Source organism: Neolamprologus multifasciatus, chromosome 22 (genome assembly GCF_963576455.1).
Source record: "Neolamprologus multifasciatus chromosome 22, fNeoMul1.2, whole genome shotgun sequence".
Classification (NCBI taxonomy): domain Eukaryota; kingdom Metazoa; phylum Chordata; class Actinopteri; order Cichliformes; family Cichlidae; genus Neolamprologus; species Neolamprologus multifasciatus.
Window position 1 is genome coordinate 30,857,277 of NC_140459.1, and position 18,897 is coordinate 30,876,173.

At 43.5% G+C, this 18,897-nt stretch overlaps 1 protein-coding gene and 1 long non-coding RNA gene across 2 annotated transcripts in view; both read right to left on the reverse strand.

Moving 5' to 3' along the window:
* lpcat1 (lysophosphatidylcholine acyltransferase 1) overlaps positions 1 to 18,897 on the reverse strand; it is a 32,289-nt gene that overhangs the window by 11,762 nt on the left and 1,630 nt on the right. The window contains exons 2-13 of the mRNA XM_085148593.1: positions 14,459 to 14,598; positions 12,036 to 12,250; positions 11,611 to 11,723; positions 11,418 to 11,478; positions 7,395 to 7,453; positions 6,287 to 6,321; positions 5,854 to 5,908; positions 5,651 to 5,733; positions 5,454 to 5,579; positions 4,964 to 5,117; positions 692 to 790; positions 14 to 152 (exon numbers count right to left, since the gene is read on the reverse strand). Coding sequence (XP_085004719.1) covers positions 14 to 152; positions 692 to 790; positions 4,964 to 5,117; positions 5,454 to 5,579; positions 5,651 to 5,733; positions 5,854 to 5,908; positions 6,287 to 6,321; positions 7,395 to 7,453; positions 11,418 to 11,478; positions 11,611 to 11,723; positions 12,036 to 12,250; positions 14,459 to 14,598 — 1,279 coding nt within the window. The remainder of the gene's footprint in view (positions 1 to 13; positions 153 to 691; positions 791 to 4,963; positions 5,118 to 5,453; positions 5,580 to 5,650; positions 5,734 to 5,853; positions 5,909 to 6,286; positions 6,322 to 7,394; positions 7,454 to 11,417; positions 11,479 to 11,610; positions 11,724 to 12,035; positions 12,251 to 14,458; positions 14,599 to 18,897) is intronic.
* Positions 9,628 to 11,411, reverse strand: LOC146493740 (uncharacterized). The gene is made up of 2 exons (XR_014871933.1): positions 10,466 to 11,411; positions 9,628 to 10,155 (listed from the first exon to the last, which is right to left on the reverse strand). It is a non-coding gene; the product is annotated as an uncharacterized LOC146493740 (long non-coding RNA).

Consider the following 18,897-nt stretch of genomic DNA (forward strand, 5'->3'; position numbering starts at 1 on the left):
AACAGGGTCTTACCATAAGTGATCTTTCCTGTGTCGGGTCCGAGCGTTAAGCACACACTTGAAAGTCGCACTTCCTTCACTCCTAACATGACTTCCAAGATGCCGGCTAGCTCCTCCTCCAGGATTTCCCCGCTCTCCTCGCTCTCGTACATCTGCGAACCCGGCACGAAGCGTTAGCGCAATGCTAGGAAACCTACACTGGTACACCTGTTAAACTGGTTAATGAGCACAGGTTAATCATAGCGCAACAACTCCATGCATTTAGGCCTGTAGACACAGTCAAGGGGACCGGCTGGAATCAAACCAGCATGAGAATGAGGAAGAAAGATGGCTGCTGGTGCCAGTCAGGCTGATCTGAGAATTTCAGATTAGCTTCCAGTCAAACCATCTCAAACTGGTTTCTTAAACTTGACAATGAGTTCTCTGTACTCAAATGGCCTCCACAGTCATCAGATCTCAATCACGAGAACATGTTGTAATGTGGTGGAACAGCAGAGTCACACTGTGGATGTTCAGCTCACAAATCTGCATCATCATGTCACTATGGACCAAAGTGTCTGTGGAATGGTTCCAGCACCCTGTTAAATCTATGCTATATAGAAGTAAGGCAGCTCTCAGGGTGAAAGCTGATACTAGCAAGGTGTACTTGCTCAGCTGTTGGTCAGTGTATGTTAAACCGGAGTAAACTTACCTTAAAGGCCAGTTTGAGGGTTTCCATGGACTTTGTGGGTCGACGAACGGTCGACAGAGCGATGACGTAGCGTCTGACGTCTATCTGTCCATCTCCATGCTGGGAACAAAAACACCTTGGTGAACAAAAGGAGCAGGTTAAGCCCCACACTTACAGCACAAGTATCCATTGATCTGATCATGTTATCGATTGAAATGGAGCACTGTGGTGTACATATGAAGTCTCTAGTATATTCACCTACTAAGCACTAACCCTGATTTTAACTTTGTGGCGGTGTCATAGCTCCCATATAGACAAGGTTTCAAACTAAACATAGACCACTTTTAGCCCAAGCACTTTAATTATTGAATTTATTTAAATATAACATGTTTGTTGTGAGGCCATGGTCCTCAGCCAGAAAAGGGTGGCGTGCCCACTCCGGGTCAGGGACGAGACCCTGAGCCGGAGTGGAGGAGTTTAAGTATCTCGAGGTCTTGTTCACGAGTGACGGGAGAAGAGAGCAGGAGATCGACAGGCGTATTGGTGCGGTGGCCGCAGTGATGTGGACGCTGCACCGGTCTGTTGTGGTGATGAGAGAGCTGAGTATAAAAGCGAGGCTCTCAATTTACCGGTCGATCTACGCCCCTACCCTCACCTATGGTCACGAGTTGTGGGTAGTGACCGAAAGAACTAGATCGCAAATACAAGCGGTGGAAATGGGCTTCCTTCGAAGGGTGGCTGGCCTCTCCCTTTGAGATAAGGTGAGAAGTTCAGCCATTCAGCCGCTGCTCCTCCACATCGACAGGAGTCAGTTGAAGTGGTTTGGACATCTGACAAGGATGCCTCCTGGGTAGGGATGGGTATCGAAAACCGGTTCTTGTTGAGAACCGGTTCCCACTGTTTCAATTCCTTGGAATTGTTTGCCATTTTTGCAAACGATTCCCTTATCGATTCCAGTTTCCCCGAATGACGTCACCACGTTGCGGAGCGTCATTTACCTGGCAGGAAACATGGCGGCTCAAACGCTAAAAAGTTTGGTTATACTTTACGAGAACGGATGACAACAGGGCAACTTGCAATACTTGCAAAGTAGATATTTCATTTAAGGGAGGAAACACTACGAATATGCAAAAGCATTTGCTCACAAAACGCGCGATAACCTTAAATAAATGTTGTGTTTTTAATTCCGCTCCGGACTCGTGAATCTCAACCCAGCAGCAGCGGTAACGTTTGCACGTCCTCTCCCGTTAATACGGCAGGTAAATAATCAACTAACAGTGCATATTATGTTAGCGCGATCTGCCTTATTACAAAACCTGCCATTACTGTGCATTTAGGTGACCATGATGAGACAGACAGAGTCTGGCTCAGATGTTGGCAGTTCTCACTGCAGTCTACCGGTAGCGTCTCCTTTCAGGCCAGGATAGACGAATGTCACCGAGCAGTGACTAAGCTTGTGGTAAAAGGCTTGAACCCATTTGCCACAGCAGATGATTTTCGGTAAGTGAATGTGTTTAATTGTAGGCAGGGACATTACTGGATATTCTTGTGTAATTGCTACAGAAGAATATTTATTTTATTATTTTACATTCACAATTTTTTTTCCTGGGGACCCTGTGACACCCCATTGAAGAGCCGTAGGTTGGATCTGTTAAGATCTCACTGTTGGGTTTGTAAGGCCATGTTACTCCTAAATTTCTATCTTGTTCAAAGAGAAGATATAAAACAAAGATCTAAGCTAATTGACCTTAGTGTTCTCCTTTTTTTTAAAAAAAAATAATCGATAAGAGAATCGATAAAGAATCGAATCGTTAAACAGAATCGAAAATGGAATCGGAATCGTGAAAATCTTATCAATACCCATCCCTACTCCTGGGTGAGGTGTTCCGGGCATGTCCCACCAGAAGGAGGCCCGGGGGCAGACCCAGGACACGCTGGAGAGATTATATCTCGCAACTGGCCTGGAATCGCTTTGATGTTCCCCCAGACAAGCTGGGGAAGGTGGCTGGGGAGAGAGAGGTCTGGGCTTCTTTGTTTGGGCTGCTGCCCCCGCGACCCGGCCCCGGATAAGCAGAAGAAAATGGATGGACGGATGTTTGTTGAGAGGTCAGCATAGACAGAATCTACCCAGCTAACTATCAAGCCCAACCAATTAAAGTATTTTATCAATATCAAATAATTTTTATTATTTTAAAGAGGCTATGATGGTATTTGACTGCATTTAGGACTAGATAGCCACACAAAGTTCAGTCTACGCACAAAGACGCCCAAGTTTTAAATTTAAAGTGGACTCATTACACTTTTCCAGCTGCATATTTTTATTCCTGAAGAATTTTACTAGAGAAGCTTTGGATGACTCATAGCTCATAATAATCCTTATTTAGCTTATACTGAGCCTGTGAAATAACACTGTTTCGGTTGCCTTTCCCCTTCCTTTAAATTAGCTTCTTTATGGTCGGCTGCTTCTTACAAACAGATGAAGCTGCTGAGCTCACAACTAGCAAGAAAAACATCTATGTGTTGATGCCTGTGGACCATCACAATGCCTAATGTTCATGCCTCCATATTAACGTCAGACTGTAACTGTGTGATTGTTCACACAGTACAGACAAAACCATCTAGTCTTAATTTAAGGATTCAGCTCATTTTTTTAAGGAGTTTCTGGAAAATTGTTGCTCCTTTGAGCACCTTGTAAAACCCTCTGTTTATTATTAGATTTATGTATCAGGATGCCACAAAGAAAAGCACTGTTCAAACTGTGGCTCACTATTAAAAATGTATCTTTTACCTTTTTAGGACACATACAGGCAGAGTTAAACCACACAAAGCCTGTGTTGTGTTACAGATAAAGTGGAATGTTAAAGGCAGCAGATCTGGTTTTAAACTATGCTCGGTTTAAATGGTCACAACACTAAAAACAGATTCAATGACAAAAATCTAAAACTCTACAACTAGTTTCTATCAAAAATGCAGGAGAAGAAAACTTTGCAATTTCTTCCAAAAGCCTCCAAACTTCCAAACATTCTCCTCATATCCTAAACATTCCTCTGTGGCCCGTCAGTCCTGCTCAAAATGCCTCGCCGCTTCCCACACATTAACTCTGAAGTAAAATTCATTGACTTTACCTTTTTTATTCTCTGCTATGAAAACTTTATTTTATTGTGACTTTCGTGAATTTCAAAACAAATTTTAAGAATTTTAAGTGTTTTTATATTTTGCAGAAAGAAAGAAAAGAACAGATTTTTATGTATTTTTCTGTGATCAAGAAGGCCCTGATTAAATGTGGTTATCCCAGCTGGACTTTTGTCAAAGCTGGAAAGGCACCTAAAGAAAGCTCCAGCCGATCCAGGAAAGAAGGACAACCGCTGCCCAAGCGAAAACCTGTAGTGATCCCATATGTGTCAGGAGTATCGGAGCAGTTGAGACGCATTTTTTTGAAACACCGGGTCTCTGTGGCTTTTAAACCCCAAAACACGCTGCGCCAAAAATTGGTCTACCCCAAGGATTGGGTCCCCCGACACAAACAGAGTAACATAGTGTATGCTGTTAAGTGCCAGGAGGATTGCCAGGATTTATACATCGGGGAAACCAAACAACCTCTGGCGAAGCAGATGGCACAACACAGAAGAGCTACCTCGTCAGGCCAGGACTCTGCAGTCTATTTACACCTACAGGCTAGTGGACACTCTTTCAGTGATGAGGATGTACACATCCTGGACAGGGAAGAACGCTGGTTTGAGCGCAGAGTCAAGGAGGCCATTTATGTGAAAAGGCAAAGACCGTCTCTGAATCGAGGAGGGGGCCTAAGGGTTCATCTTTCGCCATCTTACAATGCTGTGATTGCAGCCATTCCCCAACTCTCTGTGAATGGTACTCATGGCCATTGATCAGTGGTCTTTGATCAGTGGGTTTTGGTCAGTGGTTGTTGATCAATAGTCATCAGAATTTGCATAATTATGATTAAGGAACTGACCTCCCAGTCCATTGTTCCTTCAGTGGGCTGGTTTCAGTCATTATGCAAATGTACTGTTTATAAGATTGAAACCTGCAGTCAGCTGAGTCTGAAGAAGTCACTTGGATGAGTGACGAAACGTTTCTCCCAGAAAACGCTTCATCCAGATGAACATAATCAACTTTTGGAGATTTTTCTGTGAAGCTCATTTTATAACTTTGTGTGATTATTTGAGCATAGCTGGATCTTTTTAAAAAATAATAATTTTATCAACATTCTTAACATTAAATCCACGTTTGTACATTTCCCTTTGCTATATCTTGCGCTTCCTTAATGTTTACCTCATCAAAGAAGCTGTGAACTTCTTTAAGTGTGTCTGTAACAGGGAGGTTGAGGAACTGGGCAAAGTCCTCCAAACCCAGTTTGTCTCCCTGCAGCTTCCTGGCTCTCCTGGCCTGCTCTTCAAGCACCCTGTCTGTTGTTGCTGCTCTCAGTCTGTTAGGACGAAGCAAAAAAAGGAAAAACCTCAAAGAAGCCAGATTAAATATGGGTAAGTCGTACTGGAGACAACACTAAAAAAAGACCTCAGCCTTTTTTAAAACAAATCCAGGGGGAAGAAAAGAAGAAGAAAAACAAAAGAGGTCCAACATAGTTATAATTATACTCGTAAATTGAAGTTCATTGGGGTTTTTTGTTTTGGCTTTTTGTTTTGGTGTGTGTTTCTGCTCAGCCACCAATAGGTGGAAGTGTTTACACACTTTTCCCAAAGTGTTGTCTCAGCACTCATCAACCAAGCAGTTTAACTAGTCGTTCCAGTCTCCCACCACTTACCCTAAACGACATGTTAGCTGGTTGAACTCTAGGAGGCTGCGATAATCATATATGCCCAGAGGGCCGCGCGATAGGCTGATCTCAATGTCATCAAAGGACAGGTCTTTGAGCGGCAGGTCCAACGCCCTACGAGGACAGAGAGAAAGTTTTAGTCAAGAACATCCAAAGCAAGCGTGCGTTGATCATCGCACACTTACTTGGCCATGAGCTTTCTGACGTTGCTGGCGAACAGCGCGGGGTTTTCTTTCTCCTCGTTCGATGGACTGTAAACAGGCAAGTACTAAAGAGAGAGTTCAACTCAGACTTGTTGCTGTGACACTGATCATACTGCTCGGCAACATAATAAATGCTGAATTGCAATAAGTCAGTTTGCTGACTTCTGTCATACGAAACCGCTCACCTCAATCTCAATGGAGTTATGAGGCTGACACAGAGTGAGCCACAAAATGTGAAACCTGGAAGACAGAACAGCTTCATCTACACCCTGACGGAAATAAACAGCTTTTAACTTTAATAACACAGAGTGGGAGACTGTGCGTGTTGTTGTTTTGTGTATATTCTATGTAACCCTGGGAATGCGCTGGAGTCGATCACACCCGACGACGATGTTTGCTTTTAACCAGCCTGTTACACATGCACCTCTCTGCTCTGGTCGGCTAAAAAAACAGCACCTGGTCCCTTTTTTGGTGTGTTTTTTTTTTTTTTTTTGCATGATGTGCTTTTTTAACGCTCCCTGATGGAACAAAAGTGTCCTAGATTCACAGCCTCGCAGACATATCTCCAGCGTATTCCCACAGCGACTGCAAAGGTGTGTGAGAGAAAGAAACACTCACGCTCCGGGACCTTTCCACGTCCATGTAATGGTATCCTGTGGAGAGAGAAACAAACACCCCACGAAGCAGTTTTATACAAATCCACAAACTCTTTATGTATTCATAATCACTGTGAGGCATACTTATTACAGTGAAACATTGCATGTGAGCAGAGATCCTAGCCTGTATAGAAAAACCACCTGTTGGTTTGCAGAATATTGTTTTTGAAGCCTCAACTTTGCTTTGTGAACGCAAAACACCTCACTTTATATTTTATAAGATGGAAATAGTCTAATATATTGTTCAAGGCCATCACATTTAAAAGTCAGACACAAGGTAGGCTGCAATTCAAAATTGCATTAACCAATAGCAATGCTCCCCTGAAGGAAGGACGACTGAAATAAAGCTGTGGACTCTCCCCTCACCCCCAACCGAGAGAAGAATAAAAAAAACCCATAAAACCCCCTTAATTCCACAACACTTCCTGCGTGCTGCTACTCCACACTCAGTTTCATAACGTGAGAGCTGCCAAACATGACCTGACTTGACCTCGCATCGAAGAAGGCGGCCATCACTAAATTAACAAGTGCAAAGAGACTGAATGGAAGCACATCTTGCGCAGAGAAAAAACAAACTAAGAAGCAGTCACCCTGTCCTTTATTTTCACCTTCTCTGCCTCACTTAACTGTCTTGCGGTGCCACGGTGTCAAAGACGTCAGCGCGGTGAGTACACCGAGCACCACGGGAAACAGTGACAAAGGCTTTCGAGGGAATGAAAAGAAAAACGAGGTAACAGGAGCTGCATGTTTAATGAAAGAGCGGGGAGAGGTGCTGAGAGAGAGACATGACACCTCTGTGTGCATGTGTGCACGCGCACGTATGTACGATGCGTGTGTGCGTGAGAGACAAACAAAGGATGAAATATCATCCCACTACAACATGAGCTCATTCAACACAAGAGGAACACACTAATGCGAAGGAAAGAACTCACTGCATCACAGGCGTGTCAGTGTGGGTGTGTATAGTGTACGTGGAGTCACTATAGACGTGACCTACGTCTAAAGCTGCAGGTACGGGAGGAGGCACACAATAGGATCAAAAGGAAGAGGACAGGATTTATGGTATATACCAGTTTGTTTGGGTAGCGTAGTATCACTGGCTGCACTGGGAGTCCTGGGATGAAAGCACCTGAGGAAGACAAGAGGAGGAGGAAGGTGATGAGAACAATCAAACAAACCCAGCTCAACGCTTTTATTTGAATCCGACTTCTTTATCTTGTGTCAGGAATGTCATACGTCAAATTTATTTGTTTTTATTGAGTCAAAGTAACTGTGAAATTAGCAGTATTTGATGGAAAATGATGGGGAGGGGGTTTCCAAATAGATTTTATGAGTATAGAAAAAGAATAGAGTTGGACTGCATCAACTGGTTTAGTGAGTGATGAGATCATAACCTCAAAATAACATCGGGAACAGGGACAGAGCGTTTCCATTGAATTCTATTATATCTTGCTGATGATGGGCAGGCTGATAAAAGCTACATACAATATTTATCACTGGACAAAGACCCACTCAAGCTATTCAGTAACTTATGAATGAATTGCAAAGGGTTACAAATATTACACATGAGCATCAGGCTCAGTTTACCAACTTTGTGTGTCTGCTGTTTAATGCTGGCCACAGACCATACAATAGGTTTTTAGAGTTTTGATGAATAAAACATCTGCCTGATGCTGCTGTGAATGAAGCTGCTTATATCACAGCAAAACAGTGAACATGTAGCTCAAGCTGAAAGTCACCAAATCATCAAAACTGTACTATAATCAGCTGGTGTAGATTTAAAACCGGGTTTTCTGTTTCCAAGATTCAAGAAAATGTTGCTAGAAAAAAAAAAACTAGAAATGAGATATCTAATATATAACAGGTTCCTTGTACCCTGTAAATGAAACACACAAAGCTAACTACACAACAGCCTGAAAACATTACAGTAAGTAAGTAAAAGAAAACCAGACGCATGCATCATGAATCACTTAGCTCAGCGTGTATTTGAATAACAAGCCCTGGAGGCAGGGCGAGGAGGATTTTAATAGTTGTTTAATATCAGCGATGGAAAGGCTGATGAAACAGAGCTGGCATATTAACTCGGGTGTAAATCAACAAAGAGTCTCCACCAAAAAACACTGATGAGTGGCTGAGACCTGCATTTAAAATGAATAAAGTTATAATTAATCGGGTTTCTCGTGAGACTGTGAGAACGTGAAGAGGAGTGAAAGAGATCTGCAGCATCTGAATGATAATGATGGACTATAGTAAGAGGAAAGAAACGCTCTATTAAGAGACTGAAACGAGAAAAGGACATAACTGCAGTGTGCATTCACACACAGGTGGCTTAAGCACATTAACACACACACACACACAGTTTATCTGTTGAGCTGGCGCCAGTGATGAGATGTAACAAGAGGAGACACATCCAGAGAGGACCAGTAACACATCGCACAATGATCTAACCAGACACACACACAATGAGTGAAAGCAGGACAGAGTGTGACCCACAAGGCTCACTGCGAATGGCCGAATTATGGACTGGAAGCAAGGGGATTAGACAGAGCAGGCAGGGAACAATGGCTGACAACGTCACGCATCATATCCACACCCACACCCACACCCACGGGATGTGAGCAGAAATCAAGACCATAAAGAGATGAGTGCAACAGTTCTGTGTCCTGAAGCAAGTCACCAAACCTCCAGACCCGCTGTGTCAAAAGAGAAATTCATTTACCAGACATCTACACCTCGAGTTGGCAGCTATGGAGTCAGCCTCATTCATAAATAATCGTTTACAAGTCCACGCACACTACGTGAAATGTATACCGAACAAGAAGTGTCTCCATTAACAGACACACCCACTACTAAGAACTATAACCAAACAGTCCTCAGGCAACAAAGGCAACAATGAACCTAATTGTCACAAATGTTTTAAAGGGATACATGAAGTTTTTCATGTATTTGTTTCATCCTTTTAGAAAAAGTCTAAAGTAGAAAGATACAAAACAGTCTGATCACTTAAATGTTTATCAGAGAAGACAAGCAAAAGGAAAAAAGAGGGGTTTCAAACATAAGGTGCGGGGACCAGAATCAGGCCGGCCAAGACTCCAATCTAGTCCACTAGACAGCTTTAGAAAATGTGAAGGAGCACATAGATTTTGAACTTAGCTGTATTTTCACCCGCACCCCCCAGTGCCATCCATACTACAACATGAGCAGTGAACTAATAGATAAACAATTAGATGTAAAAAAAAACAAAACAAAAACATCGGATTTTAGCAACTATTTGGGGTGTTTTTGTTTTTTTATCTACTAAAGTTTACTTTAAAAAAAAAAGAAAAAAAGAAAAGATATTTTTCTGTGAATTAACGACAACTTTCTATTTTGTGATTACACGATAGTCTGCGCAGTGAACTACCTGAACTTTTTCTGAAATTTTACACATTAAATCATGTAGTTTCACCGGTCGGTCCCACTTACGCTCAAAGTCGGCTGTAGGTAAAATGAGCTTACTCGACTACACTGCTTGCAACTAGTCGGTTAGTCTGTTGTTTGGAAGTTGTGCAAAAGGGGAAGATGGTGTATGTGGCGGGGCATGGTCTGTGGTGCCATGCCTGCCATGGTTCATTTAAAGTGGTGCCGAAACCCAGCAGGCGGCATGGCGGAACTGTAGGCAGCATGGCGGAACTGCAGCCGGCGGTGTCACGCTGCCAGCAGGAAGAACTCCCGGACCGGATCGAACGTGTGAGGCAGAGGATTGAAAATCTGGCAGCTCTGATCAGGTTCTGGCCAGCACCGCTGCCACCCCCACCGGCATTCCCCGATAGCGAGGGAGTGGAGGAGGTCCTCCTGGGGTGGCTGTAGCTCAGGAGGTAGAGCAGGTCACCTACTGATCGGAAGGTTGGAGGTTCGATCCCAGGCTCCTCCAGTCTGCATGCCAAGTATCCTTGGGCAAGATACTAACCCCAAGTTGCTCTCCGATGCGTCCATCGGAGTATGAATGTGTGTGAATGTAGTTAGAAAAAGCACTAAGTATAGATAAAGGGCTTGTGAGAATGGGTGTGACTGGGTGAATGTGGCATGTTGTATAGAGCGCTTTGAGTACTCCGGGAGAGTAGAAAAGCGCTATATAAGAATCAGTCCATTTACCATTTACCAGACTGTTCTGGTGCCCATCCTGACCACCAGGGTGAGGCCAGGCAGGATGCAGCCAGCCTCCACGCCCATACCCACTCCATGGGTGGGAGCGGCTGCTGCCAGGCAGGGGCCTACACCCGTTCCTGCTCCCCAGAGGAGGGCCTCTGAGCAACCGCCGGGCCCACCACTGACTCACGCACCTGCCCAGCCATAAGTGGAGGATGAGGTGTGTGAGAGATCGGCGCAGCCAGAGAGAGAGAGAGTTTGAGGCGCCTGCCAAGCTGGAGATGGAGGTTGAGGCGCGCAAGGCTCCTGCCAAACCAGAGGTCCACATGCCGGACCGGCCTCACTTCCACCAGAGGCTGGCGCATTGTGTGATCCTGTGCGGCAGCCGCCCGCCAAGCCGCTGCTGGACATGCAGGCGGTCCCCAGATCCACCTCGTCACCAGCCCCACCGGTAGCTGGGCCGGGGGTGCCGACGGTCAGGGCTGATTCGGCCAGATGGCTCCCCGGCCTCAGTTGGACGATGCGGGTATGTAGCGGGGCGTGGTCTGCAGTACCGCTACAGGGAAGGCGGACACACCTGAGCATCATCCGCAATCACACCTCACTGGCTTAAAAGTCTGTGACTGTTTAATGTGGTTGTTGTTGCTGGTGTGTGTGAGGCTGGTGGCTGGAAAGCCGCAGCCTAACACTGCAGTGTTACAGCACCAACAACTGTGGAAATAAACGTAGATGCTGAAATGCAAGCAAACATGAACGGGTCTGCCGTGGTTCCTTTACAGTGTAATAATGAGCCTTTTACCATCGAGTGAAAATTTCTGACTTGATGGTGGGTCTAGATGGAAATTAATGAGATTTTATCAAAGTAGTTTGCATGCATGACGAGTTCAGAGCAGTTTTATTGAGAACCAGTAAGAATAAACTATCTTTACAGTCAGGCCAAAGCAGGAAGTGGACTGAATACATACCAGCCTTGAATAAGATTAGACCCGACCTGTTGGTGCAGGTCCCCTCCGGGAATATCATGATCTGCAACAGACACAAATTGCTCTTCATTTCTTGTTTGAATTTGCTCTCGCTTTTAATTTATCACCTCTAAATTCCCGGGTGTCAGCTGAGATCAGATCTCTGTGCCCTTATGCGTATATGCATGTAGTTTACCTGAGGCCACTTCCCTCCAGAGCACGCTCTCCGCCTGATTTCCTCGACAGTTTTTCGTCTCGAGTCTTGGTCTGACCGAAACACGAACACTGGCCTGATGTAGCTGATCAAAGCTGGGGGAGGACGATGAAGAGGTGGATTTTGGAAGTAAGCCACAACAAGAGAAATAATAATAATAATAATAATAATAAGTGAATTAATGTTCAAAACACTGAATAAAAGAAAACTTATGAAGAGTTGACTTAACAGAATGCACAGTCTTAGAAAGAAAGAAAGAAAGAAAGAAAGAAAGAAAGAAAGAATAAATAAATTCTGGAGGCATCTAGAGCTCAGCTAAATAAATTTAGTTACCTGTCTGAACGCATTCTGTTACATTGTGCATATGCTGTACATTAGTATAGCAATTTCAGTAAATGTGCACTTACTGCCCCAGACTGGGATGCTCCTGCTTTCCAGTTTGGTGACTATGGAGCACATGGTCATAGTGACTGGGATGGCATCAAAGTAAGAAGAATGTGGTGCCACAGTGAGGATGGGCGCTTCAGAGGGTTCTACCCGTTGTCCCTTCACTTTGATCCAGTGGAAACCTCCGCAAAACCACATGGCTCGCATGATCGCTCTTAGACACAGGTCTATAAACCTGACGAAGGACACACAGACAGCTGTTCTATAGATCAGGGGTCGGCGACCCTGGGCCCTCGTGTCACAGCTGGCACACGAAGGGTTAACTGATGGCACGACACGCAGTGAATTAATCCGAGAAGGTGCATAAAAAAATAAATATCTACGGTCGGGCCACCAGTGCACTAGCAAATTAGCTCGCTTAGACACATTAGTTGTGTTGTTTCTTAATGACGGTATCTTAGCTAACATCCCCAACTACCAGATTCAACTTGTAATTGGCTAAAAATCACTTCCCCTACTGGTCAGAGGGACGTTGCTAGCTGGCAGAGTTTTCAAGCGATGTTGAAATTTACACTTCCCGACACTTCGAATGCCTCAGGGAGCTGTCCGCTCAGCACAGCATCAGCACCACGGTAGGGCTGTGCGATATGACCAAAATCTCATATCCTGATATAAGACATCTATCGTCCCGATAACAATATAAATCACAAAAATGTAACATTTTCTGTAAATTCTGTGAATCTCGGGCACCTCGGCTTGCGGGAAGTGTTTCCTGCTGCGCGTCATGTAGCTGGAGTCGAGTGTTTTAACCGATGCATGAAACGATACATTTTTAGACATAAGTTGTAACGGCCGCCGTTTTCTTTGTGAGTATTTATTACACGGCGTGCTGCGGGGAAAAGCCTGTTCTAACATTTGAGTCTAAGGTTTATTTTTTAGCAGCTGGCGGCTCTTTTTTTACTTCTCATCCGTAAATAATCTACTCTTTCACGTGATTCAGTTTATTTTGAAAAGTCTCAACAGGATCTTGAGCTTTATTGTGAAAGGTTTATGTGGAACATAAACAAGCGGACACATGATGCTGTTACCGTCGTTGTTGCTAACGACAACGCATAAAAACATGCGCTCCCGTCTGTAGTGTGGTTATATTACATATAAGAGAAAGAGAGAACTTTAAGAAATTAATATAGCCACTCCAGTGACCATCAAAACGATGGAAAAAATATTGCTGTAAACTGTTTATTTTGCGACACCACGAAACAAACGATAGCGTAAAATGAAACGATAGACGTTTTTATATCGTCATCCAATATATATCGTTATATCGAACAGCCCTACACCACGGAAATACATGGATACATTCGAAGACTCGAGACAATTCACAATGAGTGTTCGTGACTTTCAGGTGTTTGGATCAATGTTTTCTGATCAAACCAGAAAGCTTTAATGAACAGCTGGATTTGTCTCGCATTAACTGGACACAGAGGACACTGAAATGCAGCTGATTGAACTGAAAAGCTCGACTCTGTGGGGGTCAAGTTTGCAGAACTACGGACGCAGCTGGAATCCACAAGCTGTGCGTGTTCACAGAGCTTTCAATTTCACCTGCTGGACGTCACTACCTGACAAGTTTTACTGTCTTAAGAACACTGCAGAGGCCTTATTGGCAGTATTTGGCTCCACATGTCTTTGTGAGCAGATTTTCTCTCACACGAGTGTCCTCAGGTAGCCTCTGAATGCTGGACACTGGGAGACCTGTGTCTCTGAGTGGGAGACCAGAGATCACATTAACATGTGTGTCTCTGTATTAACAAACATGTCATATTGGCCCAGTTTATTTTTCTTATCATTGTTGTGAGGAGACCATAAATAGCATTTGTGTTTTCTGTTGTATAGTTCCTTTGCTGTTGGTGTTCTTGTTATTGATAAAAAGTGTTTGTTTGGGGTTTCTTTCAAAATAGCTGATTTGCCAACATCTGCAAACAAATATAATTCTATAAAGTTGTTCTGTACAGTGTGTAACTGTTGATATAGAGCGTTATTAAATTTATTGCTAATGCAATGGTTGATATGGCACTCATCATCAGACCCCTGCTATAGAACATATTTATCTTCAGATTGTGAGTGAGTGGCTAAATCTGTTCATGTTTTTAGCAACAATTTTTATTAATCCACAGTCTTTTTCACTCATGTTGTGTTTTCTGTGTTTTAAATACAGCAATGGGCTCAATATTTTATTTTTTAGAGGTTGTCAGTAACGAAGAACCTGTAAAAATGACAAGAGTGCTGCATTCTAATTATTCCCACAACTAACATTTGTATAAAAGCATCTCAATTTATAATTATATATTGCAATACAATTTACAGGATGCTGAGATTTTCACACATTTCTGTCTACTCCCATAAGTCTTAGTAGCACATGGGTGCTTTCACACAAACCCACCTCCTCCACCACGACTGAGGCTCGATCGCAAACTCCGAACGTCCCAGAGAAGCCGTGAAGGCGAAGGGCCACGCCAGCAGCATGAGGAAAGAGACCAGCAGCAGCCGCACCGGAAAAACTGTAACTGACATGAGTCCTATCTGCAGGGACAAAACACACAGAGACACAAACAGTTACACTTCTGCTGCACTTCAACAACCTGCTGTTTACTGTAACATCCCTGCTGTGTTTTAGCCAACTGTCAAAAAAACAATAATTAGCATAGCATACATTCCTATAGAGCTGAGAAACATGCCATTACATTTTACAGTGTCAACACTCCATCTGTGCCTTTAGCAGAACACAAAACCACATAATTAACACTCACTGTGCTTGTCTAATCGCGCTTTAAAGGCCCAACGCAAATCAGCGGTTTGCACTATCAATGCCAATTACCTAAAGTAAGAATAAAGGGAGGATATAGGCTCAATTGTGTTTGCATCTAAACAATGTTTATTTCAATATATTAACAGCAAATCATCCTAAAATATACTCTTATTCACACACAGCCCTTTCTACAGCTGGTGTCATTTGAAACCACAGACTCTATGTAAAAGATCCCATTATTTGTGTGTTTTTGGGTGTGGCAAGCCTGTGACTCGCAATTTGCTACTGAATGAGTATACACGGCATCCTCAGGTTCTCAGTCAGATCTTTGTTCCTACAAAAAACCTCAACTCCAACAGCTACATTGCTAATATCAAAGCTTTGAAGAACAGCAGTCCACAAATCAACCGATTGAGCCATGCTGACTAAAGTCATCTTCTACTTGCACTGAAGACTGAAGAATCATTCAGTAAACAGGAGAGTTCATGGTCGACTCAATGATGACAAGGTGTCTAGATCATGTGCTTTAAATCAAAACGATGTGCTTGACAGTTGGTGTGAGGTATTAGGTGTGCTGATATGCTATGTTTGATCTAAACCAATTGGTCTCATCTGTACAAGGACATGGTTCCAGAAGTCTTGTGGTTTGTCCAGTTGCATCATACAAACCTGAGATGTGCTGACATGTTTTTTTAACATGCTAACTGAGGCCTGTAGCCTGAGCACTCAACAGTCTGGTCTTTGAAAGCGGTGGGATGTCCACTCCTGGAAAGGTTGTGCCGCACATCCTTATTCTGACAAAACCCCTGAAAAATTCTGTTTGTTCACCAGAGTTCATGACTACACATAAAATCTCTGGGATTACTCACGAACTACCTTAAATAAGCCTCAGATCTGACAGTTAGTTGCTACTTCTATTGCCTAATGTTATGACCATAAAGGATTCTGTTAGTGTTTCTGTTTAGTAAAGGTCACTCATGGTGACTGGATGACTCTCATTGGGTTTAGCCAACAAAAGTTCACGTGTGTTGGGTTTTGTTCACAATAATTTTACATAAATGTGTAATGACAGATTTGGCGTGTTTGCACCAACAGCGTCACAAAGTCACGGCCTCAAGGTCAAATTCAAACTGTGTAACATTTACAAGCTCCTTCGTTTTGCTCGTATGACCTCTATTCGATCCCTTCATTCTACACATTTATTGCGCTCCCCCTCTCATTGAGCTCCAAGCCTGCCTTACAGTGATCTACAATCATGCTTCTCGCGTATCCATCCATCAGTCTCTCACTCTCTATTCCAAGTCGCTCAGCTGTACCTTCATTTATCTTGCTGTTCTTCCTTTTATAGTTTTCCTCCTACTTTGCACTGGTGTGTTTTTTGTCACCCCTCAAGGGAGTCATATGTAACCTCCCCCTCCCCTCCTGCTCCATCTTTCTCTTCTTCCCCGTGTAGTTGTCTATCTGGAGGAACCCAGGTGCACTCTTCAGGGCTGCATTAATAAATAAACAGCAATGGGGGTGATTTATAATGCTCGAACGCCTCTCTCCACCCATCCGAGCTTGTGCGTCACCATCAGAGCTTAACAAGTCCATCTGGGAGGATCTGCTGACATTTTCTCAAGAGGTGGCATAAGAAAACGCAGGGGTGGGGCAGAGGGGTGCAGTTTCCAGTGTTTTAGGAGAACGCCGGCTGATCCTTGGCTGAAAATTTGCAGTAGAAATGCACTTCAAGAGCGCTGAGCTCACTTACAGCACACTGAATAAAAGTGACTACAGATCAACAGATGTCGATTTTTTTTCTTATTGTACATTAACGCACAATTTGTCTGTGGCTCAATTTGTTCAATATTGAACGTTTTAATCTTTCACCCACTAAAAAAAAAAATGTATAAACAACTCAGATTAAAGCAGTCACTGAATTTCTTTGTCACGTCATAGTAACTGATGAGGTTGCTCTGTTGTACCTGATGCTAAAGAGATTCTAGGAATCTACAATCTTGACACACATACGTGTACATCCCTACGTATGGTTGCGTTAACACTTTCAGGAGACATTTAAGGAATGTAGTGACTCAGTCTATCTTACTTCTGACTACTTTCACTTTCTACACACACAAATACAAAGCAAACATCTGGCACGTACCTTAAATGTGACAAAAAAACACACAGGGGTCTGGCCAGGCAGCAGAAAGTTAGCTAGATGTGATGGAACAGTATTCTCCCATAGGTGTTCACTTAGGTTAAGATCTGGTGAATGTGAAGGCTATAGCATATGATTCATGTCATTATCATATTCATTAAACCAGTCAGTGACCTCTTATGCCCTATAGATTGGGAAAATGTCATCCCAGTAGAGACCACTGCCATCAAGATTGAACTATTTTATTATTTCTGACCTAAAGTCCCTCGACCCCTGGCTCTATAGATGCACAGCTACAATGTTTATTTCTGCTTGCATGTGGCAAAACGTGTCATTTGTAGGTGAAAACACAGAATTTGTAGTTATTTGCTCCCCTTTGTACAAAGAAATATTAAAAATTATTTTGAGACCATGTTCTACAGGTTGTGCTGCACGAATTGACATGCAGAGCTGCAGATGTGCACATTTTGTCTGTACCTCACAGCGTCACACTTTTAAAAGTTTCACTACTAGTGGTTGTTAGCAAGTATCTGCAGACCGGTCAGTGTCTTCGATGCAGACTAGTGGCATCCGCAGCAATCTGATAGTCCCTAAATCAATCACAAGCAAGTTTTTGGTCTAGCACCCTCTTTGTGACCAGCTTCACACAATAGCCAGAAACCTCAAGACACCACTTGAGGGGAATATGCAATCTCAAAGCTCGGCCTCTGGGCCTGTATGATTGAGGCCATAGGAGTGACTGATACTGGGATATCATGATGGGTATTTCAATTTTTAGAGGTTCAACAAACCACCTATTTCAGAAAAAATAATCCTCATATAAATGGTAAATTTGATGACAATTACAACGGATCAAAATCCACTAAAATATTTTAACACTTCCGCTGACAAACCATTTTCCCAAGATACATTACTCCCCTGCGTATTGTGGCTCACTACAGTTTTAACCCGTTAGGAAGGTAATTGCTCTTGGCTAATTGTTTTCATAGAGGCAGTGAATGCGTACCCAGGAAGCACTTAACCTGTCCTACCATTTGTCATATTTCGGCTGCCCGTGCAGCAGGAACTGAAGCCAGGCAGTAGCAGATCAAAGCCAAAAGAAACACAACTTTATACACACACGCACTGTTAAAGCCGTGTCTGGTATTAATTCCCATCCATTCGCCGGACATCGCAGCTCTGTTTAATGTCACAGGCATTTTGTTTGTGAGCTTGAGAGCTGGCAGCTGTTGGCCGTTCAGTAACGTGTGACTCAGCTGGAATGAGCTTCATTTGCTGACCTGGTTGGTTTACGGTGCTGTGATCGTGTTTGCTGGGAAGTTAGAAAAGACATTCCAGGAAGAGCAGCACCAATCTACTGTCTATAGCAAACAGATTCATAAGCATTAAGCAACCATGCAGCCATATCTCTAGAATCAAAAGCACTGAGGAAGTTGCGTTTTGTCGCTTTCCTTGTTTTCCTTCAGGCAAAACGTGTTTGTTTACACGAGCGTATAAACCCTTCACAGGTTCTGCAAGTGGAAAAGCGTCCCTCTGGAAGCAGAGCAGCAGGAGGTGTGAACCAGACACAGACACACACATGGTCATGTTTACCTTCGATGACCTGCTGCGGTCATATGGCAGACACGCTTCCAACCTAAAGCACACGCCGACTGAAAAACGGACACACTCAGGCACTAATAAGAGGGGACGGTGGAGTTAAAAGCTTTCAGCAAGCCAATGTCAAGCGGTTAATAATAAACACACGCAGGATTTTTTTTTTTTTTTCAGTCATCTTATCTCGGTGGATTTGTTAATGGTTAGGCGGCAGTGAACCAAATTTCATACCCTTGTATGTTTTGTTGAGCATTAAAGCAGACACCTCTGGGCCCTGGAGCTATGGGAGAGGAAACCTGAGGGGGTCGATCAGGGCTCTCTTCATGTTTTCATATAC